We start from the raw sequence: 10,516 nt of genomic DNA, 5'->3' as shown, positions 1-10,516 counted from the left end.
CTTTTTTTAATAACTTAAGCACAAAGTGATAGTTACCATAGCATTCACCTAGAAATATACATTATTGTTTACTATCTACATTGTTTCCTATACTTTTAGGAATACGTGTTAATTTTGTCTTTTAAGAAGTCCATTTCACCAAAAATAGTGTGTAGTAGCGGAAGTAGCGACACACCAAAATGGGAAGAAGCAGACTTTTGCTATAGCTAGCTAGCTTCCACTTAGAATAAAGCTAACAATTGAAGCTTCAAAAATTAAAGTTTCAAATAACATTGGTTCAATTCCCACTACAAATATAATTGGGGGACTTCCATTCAACTAACCTTGTTGGTGAATGACTTAATTAGCCTCCTGTTTTAGTGTTTTTGTTTCGGGTTCATTTTCCACACCTAACATTCTCAATGTGCAATAATATATACGAACATTTTTACAGTCCAGTTGAGTTCATTTGTATTTAATTTCCATTTTCCGTTTTCAATTTTATTCCTTTTAGTGCTTATTTTCACTTTTTGGTTTTGATCAAGTATAGATTGGAAGGCACTTTCTCCTGTATTGAATTTTTTTTTACAATTAATTAACTTTAGTTATCGACGCCGGGACGTCGCGTGGGCCACTAATTTTGACATGGTGACATAGTTTAGATTCACCAATCTTGGCGAGATTAACAACCCCACTATAGTGAAAATAGTCATAAACCTATCTTGATTGGCCAAGTCAAGGATGCACCTCTTACTCTCAGAGAGTCTAGAGGAAAATAAGCACACAGCTTATTTCATATTCAAAAATCAACTTCAACTTCTATTTCATAAACAAAAGGTACATGAGTTGTTTATACTAGTAGGAGAAGAAAAAGCCTTCATAACTTGGATGATGTGGGACTAATTCATAACACAAAATTCATTATCCTAAACAATATGAGACTTATATTCCTTTATTACAATTAACTAATATAATTAACCTACTAACTTTACTTGCTCCTGCGTCAGTCATGTAAATTAAGATTTAAGTTGGATGCTAAAAAGATCTATGCCCATGACTGGTGCATGGTTATTCCAGTTTTGTTACACATGGCGCTACTCCCAACTCACATCAACTTTTGCATAAAGGAAGCTGAGTGGCTCGTGGTGGCAGACGATCTTCAAAAAGTGTATACGATTAATATTTATGAAAAAAAAAACTAAATTTAACGTAAAAGAAACCTTATTACTACTTTATATTTCAATATTTGTGCTATATTTAATGAAATTCAACATTTTTTTAACAAAAACATTATGCAACCTTTTTTTGTTGAAAATACAAAAGACCTCTTAAAGAAAGACAGCATCTACATATGTTCCAATTGAATTACAATTTCTTATAGCTAGCTAGGTATAGTACATTTAATTTGGGTTTTAAGAGCAGGAACATAATGGTAATAATAGTACAGAGATAAATGCTACATAAATAAAATGAGAAAGAGAACATAAGAAATTAAAGTAGTGGTTTCCCTTTTCCCTAAAGAAAAAGATGGCAAAGCAAAGGTGCATATAATGCCTTCATTTGGTCTGTACGAGAAAACATTATAATTAATATTATTATCCTTCTTGTGTTGCATGGTCTTCACTGGCAACGCCATGTTCATCTTCATGCTTTAATTTGCTGCCTCTAATTGATTCAACAAGGATCCAACTATGCTGTAATTAACCCTCATGATTATATGGTTTCATATGAGCCCAATGCGCTAGGAAAATTGGTTACATCAGATGTTGGCACGATTCGAAAAGGAAGGCAAAGCAATTAATTAATCAAGTGGCACATTATAATACTATGTATACATCTATGTGCAGAAGCTGTAAAAGTTATACATAATGCCTTAATTTGGGGGTGCTATGTTAGGCACATGATTAAGAATCCATTAATTAGTTATTTAATGTTGTTCTCCTCCTTTTTCTCTATTGTGGTGCATGTCACCTCCTTTTTTGAATGAATCTTGATCTTCATCATCCCCATGGATGCCATGTACTTGAGGCTTGACCACTATTTCAAGTTTGTCGCTTTTTGATGGCACTAATTGATTCTTCACCTTCTCTTTGCTTTTACCCCATAGAACCAGGTATAAGCCGCACACAATTAACAACGATCCAATTATGCTGTAATTAACACACATCATTAGTCAAGTGTGCAATTAGGGTGCAGTAATAATATATATGTACGTACCTTCCAAGATATAGCTTCTCATCAAGAATGGTGGATCCAGCAAAGGCAACAACCACTAGCATGAGAGGACTAAAAACAGAGACAAACAAGGGACCTCTCATGCGTACGCACCACGATATCACAGCCACCATCACTCCTGAAACCACTATACCCGCGTAAGCTACAGTGAGTAGCCTGACATTCCAACCCAACTTCCACTGACTCAAATCCCTCTCAACACAAAATGTGAAGGTGACAGAAAGAATTGCTCCCATTACACACATGAGTGCAGTGCTTGAATATGGATACGGATATGCTCTACTCATCTTCGCCTGAATGATCAGCCACAACGCATAAGACGCATTGCTGGAGAACGACGACACAGCACCCAGCAAGAACAACCCTCCGCCACCATGTGACGAGTGTACGGCGCCGCCGCCATTTCGCTGATTGAAGAGGTTAATGTGGAAGGATAGCATCTTAACTTCCACGCCTCTATAGAATGTCATCAACATTGCCCCGCCAATTCCAATCATTGTTCCTATTATCTTCGCCTTCCCTGCTGCTTTTCTTAGATTCAACCTCTCCATTCTGATCAACAAACGCATTTTATAAGCAACCATACAAACTTATAATATAATCTTAGTAGATCAATTAATTACCCGAAGGAGAGGGACAAGATGAAGGTGATGGCCGGAATCAGGTTGGATATGGCGGTTGCAAATGTTACAGAAGTTAAAGCAAGCGCTTCCATTTGTAAGTTCTGAGGCAATGCTCCCCTGAAATCAAATTAATTGAGAAAACACTTCTAGCCTACTACACTACTACATATGGCATAAGGTGGAAACTTAGGTGCAGTCGACTTCACATGAAATTGATAGTTGAGAGTTCTTTATATGAAAATTTAGTCAAATTAGTTAAATCATCTAAGGACTCTCAACTATCAACTTCACCTGAAGTCGACTGCACCTGATAGCATAATCTCTTTTAAATTGAAGCTACCTACACTTTAACATTACTTACATCTCAACATAATATATCGTATTAGATTATGTTAAGCAATTTAGTTAAATATATACATTATTTTTAACTATCATACACAATAAAAATTTCATATCACTAGTCACTTAGATTTAATGTGCTTACATGTAAGGCACAGGTAATGCACCACATAAAATATGAATTTAATAGAATTATAGTGTATAAATAATGAGAGGTATATTTTTATCTTAATGGATAACCATTGCTATTTCGAGGCTAGGTGTGTTTGCTTTATTTTTAAAAAAATTATTTATAACTTTTTTTTTCTTTTTTATATATGGTTGAAAATAAATAAAATAATTTTTAAAAATATGTGAAAAGTAATTGTTTTAATAAAAAAAAAATTTTTTTAAATTAAAAACTGTAAGTATAAATTCTATAATTAATTGGTCCCAAAATTATTCACTTACATCAACATCTCAATAATGATACAACATAATTTTAATATAATTTTTTTCAACAATAATATAACAACATATTAAAAAGAAAAGAATAATATTATAACAATAAAAAATATCTCTATTTTCTATTAACTTTTTAAATAGAAAAAAAAAAGAAAAAAACTCTTAAACTCATATCATATTTTTTACAAACTAAACTTAAGAATAATATCATATGCAAATCTTTATTTATAGGCAAATAATTATAACTAATTTTAATGTCTAACATGTTCTATGATTGGTGGTTAAAAAAATAAAATTCTATTATATGTTTCTATGCTTACAAGTTTGTATTTAATTGTCATATTCTAATTCAATTTTATTTTTGTTTCTTTATACTTTTAGAATCTTCAAGTTATACTTTGATCAAGTAAAAAAGCTTTCGACTCATCTTTAAAGATCTTGAATACTCTAGACACTTTAATTCGACTAAAATTTTTCAACTTATTATTGGTAATTGATGAATGTAATTAATTTAAAAGAAAAACAGAAACAAATACACTAAGATCAGAGCTAGAATGAAATTTAGGGAGACCCCAAAATTTAATTTTTTTAATATAAAAAAAATAAACTGAATTTTATATCTAATTTATAAAGAAAAGTTAAAATTTAGGGGGTTATGGTCCTTTCACTTGAGAGACCCCGCCCCTGAAATACACCCGTAATAAAGTAGGGGTTGTATATTAAAAATGTAACGAAGGTCCTGATATCCTAGGTGTTAATTTTTTCTTTTTCTGTTTTTTTTTTTTATTTATTTTATAATGCGACCAGTGTGTAACGCACTTTGTGTTTAAAAGCGTTAATAAAATCAAAATATATCATACTTTTGGTTGCTTGTATTGATATATAAATGAGTCTTCTTATATGTTCAAGCAATATCCCATGTCACCTTAAATAAATACGTGGCGCATTAGGGATCTTTGTAATTTAGAGAATACCTAATTGCATTATTTTTATTTATATTTTCATATAGGAGAAAAAGTAGGAGTAAATAAACAAGGCCCGGCCTTGGAATGCTAGAGAAGTCTGGTAAATTATAACTACTAATTACTACAAAGCTAACTTTCATTTCCCCAAACTTTATGTAAAACAAACACGGAAAAAGAAAAAGTGGCAAGAATAAATGAGGTTAATATACTAATAAGTATCAACAATATAAAAAAAATTATATGATTGAGTCTAATCCAGTTTTTAATAGAAATAATAAGAATTGAAAATCTGGTGTAAAAGTTTTGTTTTTCTAAATTTAGGTATAGCTACACTAGTAGATGCATGGAAATACAATATAAAAAGAAGCAATTATAGGTGTTGAAAGGTTAATTAAAGGAAAAGATGAACATATAGATGCATGATGAATTGAATGAGTATAGTGGATAGTGAAGATACAAACCCAAATAAACCGCACAAGAATGACTGAAAGAGAATGGTCCAAGTCATCTTTGTCCTTGTCTTCCTGCGAGAAATCATCATCAAAGAATCAAAGTAATTATCTGAAATAGTAATAGCATTGAAGGATTGGACATGATATGTTGTTTCAAAACCATTATCATTATGAACACTACAACCTCGTGGGTCCACCCCACTCCCACTAATAATAATTCAATTCATTCCATATCTACACGAAAAGCAGAACCTCGATTTGATGAACTACTGCAACCTAGAAAGTTAAACAATCATTCTCGAATCTCCTCCACTCACAACATCTATCTAGTTCATGTAGAAGAAATTAAAGCGGCACTACTGATCTGATCGTCATCATGCATGATGGACACACACATAGATAAATAGAAAAGATCAAATCAAAGAATTGAAGGGACTTCAATTAACTATGCATGTTGAATCTAAACTAGTATTATTAATTACGTGTATATATATGATATGATATGATGAGACTGAAGAAGAAAATTAAAGAAAGAATAGATGTATGTATTAATTACCTCTCGAGAATATAAGCAAGAGGAGCAATGAAAGCAGTAGCGAAGATATAGCGGTAGGCAACAACTACTCTGAGGCTCATGCCATCGTTGACAGCAAGCTTGTAGAGAACATTGACCCATGCATTTGCTATCTGCACAATCACCATCAACACCACCGGCTTCACCACTTCCACCACCTTCCACATGTTCTTCATCCTCAATATGCTTCTTAATTATTAACTCACCTAGTCTTATATATCCATATACTAATTAAACAGAGATATGCATATACGTTAATTAGTTGATTGGCTGAGGAGTGAAGAGTGTAGAGTGTGGAGTGTGGTTGTGGGGCAGTGGCATATTATAGAGTGGAGAGTCGGTATTTATTGGCAATGCAAGCTAAGTGCTCTTTCAACCCAAAAAGAAATTAAAGAAGCGGTGCTAATTTGTTTTTCTTTGTTTCCCACGTTATCATTTAATGTCAAACTAGATATGCGTGATGTGTCATGTAATAACGAGTAATAAAAGTAAAACCTTAGCACACTTGTGCAATCCTTATAAAACTACTACCTTAGGATATATAAATAATAAATAAATATCTATAAAAATCAATCTTCTTATTTGGTTGGTGCGCTGCCACGTGGATAGTGGACCTTCATTAAGGGTCAATTTCAAGTCTAGAGAATATATGAATATGGGTGCAACACTACTACTACTAGCTATAGCTACTGTGCACATCAATCAACTCCTGCTGCAATATGAATCTCAGTGATGAATTCTTGTGAGGTCTCCCTCTCTGCCTCCTTCAATTCATCGTGTTCTCTGTTCTTATTCTATTCTTAATTAACTTGAGCCTCAAACATGAGATATGGGATATATGCATCATGTATATAGAAGCATCCTGTTGATATGTATGTTCCCTTGTACCTCCAAATCTCTCATGAAATTTTTTTCTTGGTTAAGCTTAAATATGAGAGAATCTGAGTTATTGTTATTAGTGAAGATCGATCAGCTTTCAAAAAGTATTACAACATATATAGGTTTATTGATTGATTTATTTCTTATTAGCAACATATAACATAAACTCTGACTAATTAAGAGATATATATTAAGTGCGTGCCACGTTAAATATGTTTTTTTAATCCTGAGTGGGTTTGTGTGGCAGAAAATTAAAATAATTAGAGTAGAATATACTACAAATCCACATGTATGCAATGGTTGTATACATGTATATAATAAGGTGAATGCTACCCAACCCCCTCTAAAATAACATGTAAGTTACCCTTCATTATGTGTCATATTGTAATTGGTCCTTATCTTAACTATAGTTGGGGCGCCAACGTCATCACCATCTACTGCCCTCCCACACAACCTCTCTTCCCAGTATAGCCAGTGCCTCTTTTTATTATGGATCACTTCTTATCCACATAATTAATGGTTAATTTAGTTATTAAATTTTTTATTAAAAAAATATATCTTTATTTAATTACGTGATGGAACATATATTTATATGTAAAATATAATTAAATAATAAAGTACGAATAAATTAAAAATTAAAATAATAAAAATACTATAAAAAATACTTGTAAGAAAGTTAGATTTTATCATTTTAAACTTGTGTTATTAATTTTAACAATTTATTTTTTTTAAAAATAATTTATGTACGATAAAAAAATATATTTTTTTTATTTTAATTATATTTTAAGTACTCTAAATAGAGTTATTATATTATATTTTACATATGAATACATATTCTATCGTATAATTAAATAAAGATTTGTTTTAATAAAAAAATTTAATAACCAAACTAAACATTACTTAGGTACGTATTTCATATTTATCTCTTAAATATTTATACAATTTATTTTTTAAATTGTTATATTGGTCTCTTCTCTAATATAATACAAAAAATAAATTTTTATAAAAATAATTTATTTAATTATTAATTAAATAATAAAGTACTAATAAATTAAAAATTAAAAAATAAAAATACTATAAAAAATACGGTAAAAAAGTTGAATTTTATCATTTTAAATTTCTGTTATTAATTTTAATAATATATTTATTTTTTAAATAATATATGTATGATAAAAAAATATGTTTATTTGTTTGGAGTACAAATTTTATTATTATATTTGTATGTTCATGATTTTAATTATACTTTTAAATACTTTGAATAGATTTATTTTATTATATTATATTTTACATATAAATATATGTTCCATCACGTAATTCAATAAAGATATATTTTTTTAATAAAAAAATTTAATAACCAAATTAACCATTAATTATGTGGGTAAGAAGTGATCCATGGCAAAAAGAGGCGCTGGCTATACTGAGAAGAGAGGTTGTGTGGGAGGGCAGTAGATGGGGATGACGTTGGCCCCCCAACTATGGTTAAGATAAGGACCAATTACAATGTAACACATAATGAAGAATAACTTACATGTTATTTTAGAGGGGGTTGGGTAGCATTCACCATATAATAATCCTATTAAAAAAAAACCAAACTCACAAACCTTCCAGGTCAAAGAACATGGGTGGAATGGAGAGTATGCATTTGTGGGATGTGGGTTGTTTCTATAATAATTATTTATGGTGAAAATTCACGTGCAGTCGACTTCACGTGAAATTAATAGCTTAGAGCCGTTAGATAAAAATTTAGTCAAATCAATTAAATTATCTAACTACTCTTAATTATTCACTCCGTGAAGTCGACTGTACCTGAGTTTCTACTATTATTTAATGATATAGTACTCTTTGTTTTGGGACGATTGTCAGAGGAGGACGTACGTCATTTTTAGCCGAATCTAGTAATCTGGCCTTAAACAGATGCCATTTTTGGTGTTATACTATAATAGCACACACTCAAGAAATTAGAGATTCAGCTAGGCATGAAATAAAACTATTTTATGATACTATTTTTTCAAAATATTTAGGTTAATAAAAAAAATAATATAAATAGTTACATTTTTAATATTTTTTAAAATAAAAACCTATCTTTTTTATTATTTTTGGAATTCATTAAAGTTCAAATTCTTAATTTTTTAAACATAGAGTTTTCAATTGTTATATATTTAACAAACTAATTAGCAGCAGAACTCTCATCATCAAGCTCTATAGTGGGGTGTTCAGAATTTCATTACTTTCTTCTGATTAAAAAACAATATAGTGGCATGAACTTTTTGAAGCTCGCCATCTTTAATTTCTAGCCTCTAGCTACCTAACGTGCTTCCAATATTGGATTGCTGTGATATATATATATTATAAGAATAATATTATGTGAATATATATAAAATAGTGCACGGTTGTAATTAATATACCGCTAACATGTTGTAGGGGAAATTAAAATAGCGGATCCGGAGAAGAGAAAATGTTCTGTAATAATTATTCCTTAGTCATATACTCTATAATATTCAGTGGAATCAATTAATTAATTAATTAACCACAATGACATACCTAATAAGAAGCTTCTTTGCAAGCGCAAAGGCATTATTTGATGTTAAATAAATGGAAAAATATTGGTAGATAATGAAAAGAGAAAATTTAGGAATTAGTAACTTTTGTGTTTTGTGGTTAGTATTTATTCATTAAAGGAAAAGTAAGTGATCTCTTATTATTGAATGTAATTTCTCACCATTGAATGTAATCTCACACCATTAAAAATATTATTGATGGCCAATTGATGGTTACAAAACACAAAAATTGCTGGTCCTTAACACTAATATTAAACAATGTGAACAATAGATATATCGAATATTCATTTTACTAAGTGTGCGGATGATTATTCTAATATTAAGATTTAGGTAGATAATTTGGGAGTATAGTATATTTTTATTTTATTGAGTCAATTTTAAAGTCTATTATTTACATTGTTCACAAAAATTATTGTCTACCTAACAAAATCATAATAAATATATGGTCCTCATTGGCTTGCTTGGTAGCATTCACCCTGGGCCAGGAAAATTAGCATCCACTCATTACTACTCCGAATTAAAGGCAATAAATTAATTATAATTAAGCATCCCATATGTGATTCAATAACCACAAAAAAGCAAACTTGGCCTCTTCCATTTATAAGCATAATGAGTCATGTATGCTGAGTTTAGGCAAATGGTGGAAAATGAAAGTGACAACAATAATAGCCACTTGGCTTCATGCATGTACACGAGTGGATCGTCCTATGCTTTTATCCTTTCATTTATTTCCATTTAATCACACTTTTCCAATCCCTTTCAATGTTTCCTCTCCTTCGGTATATATGTTTCTATGCAAGCAAATTGTCATCATATATATACAGTGGTGGAAAAAATTACACTTATTAATAATAATACTCTCAGTTAATATCTAATAATTAATACTAATTTTAATATGAACCATTAGTTTGATTATATTATTGATTTATCGCTGTAAAAATATTTTATTATTCTGATTATTAAATTTAATTATTTTAATAGTTAATTATCTTACTGAAAAATATATAAATAATATGCATAAATATACACTAATATATTATAACTGATTAATTAGTAATTGAATTTTAATATTTATGGATATTTTTGTTTTAATATTACGATATTATTGTTAAATTCGGCTATATAATTTATATAATCTATTTTATTAGAATTGAGATTATTGTACTAAATGTGTCTAACTCAATTTTAAAAATTAACTCATGATGAGATGAGAAATATTTAACGTTTAAAAGACGTGAAATTTGTAATAACTATTCATGAAAAGGAGGAGATAAATGATGTATAGTTATGATGATGATGATGAACACCTTTCTACTTGTGTTACTTATTAGTGTTGTGGAGGTTACGTTTACAGACATTGGCACTTTGGGTTTTATAGAATATTCCCTGCTTTAAAAATTCAATTCACACATACCCATAATATATATACATCTATTATATTTTACTTTTCCTAATTTGGTTAGCGCAC

General features: G+C 29.9%; 1 protein-coding gene across 1 annotated transcript; it reads right to left on the bottom strand.

Moving 5' to 3' along the window:
- Positions 1-1,463: 1,463 nt before the first annotated feature.
- On the bottom strand, positions 1,464-6,578 carry LOC112784478 (WAT1-related protein At1g68170). The gene is made up of 5 exons (XM_025827703.3): positions 5,594-6,578; positions 5,047-5,109; positions 2,838-2,954; positions 2,197-2,766; positions 1,464-2,129 (listed from the first exon to the last, which is right to left on the bottom strand). Exons 1-5 carry the CDS (start codon positions 5,785-5,787, stop codon positions 1,907-1,909), a joined length of 1,167 nt encoding a protein of 388 aa, XP_025683488.1. The 5' UTR covers positions 5,788-6,578; the 3' UTR covers positions 1,464-1,906.
- Between the last annotated feature and the right edge of the window lie 3,938 nt (positions 6,579-10,516).

The sequence above is a fragment of the Arachis hypogaea genome, chromosome 20, assembly GCF_003086295.3.
Source record: "Arachis hypogaea cultivar Tifrunner chromosome 20, arahy.Tifrunner.gnm2.J5K5, whole genome shotgun sequence".
Lineage (NCBI taxonomy): Eukaryota > Viridiplantae > Streptophyta > Magnoliopsida > Fabales > Fabaceae > Arachis > Arachis hypogaea.
The sequence above is the reverse complement of the archived record's forward strand: the minus strand, read 5'-3'. Positions and strand labels throughout refer to the sequence as shown.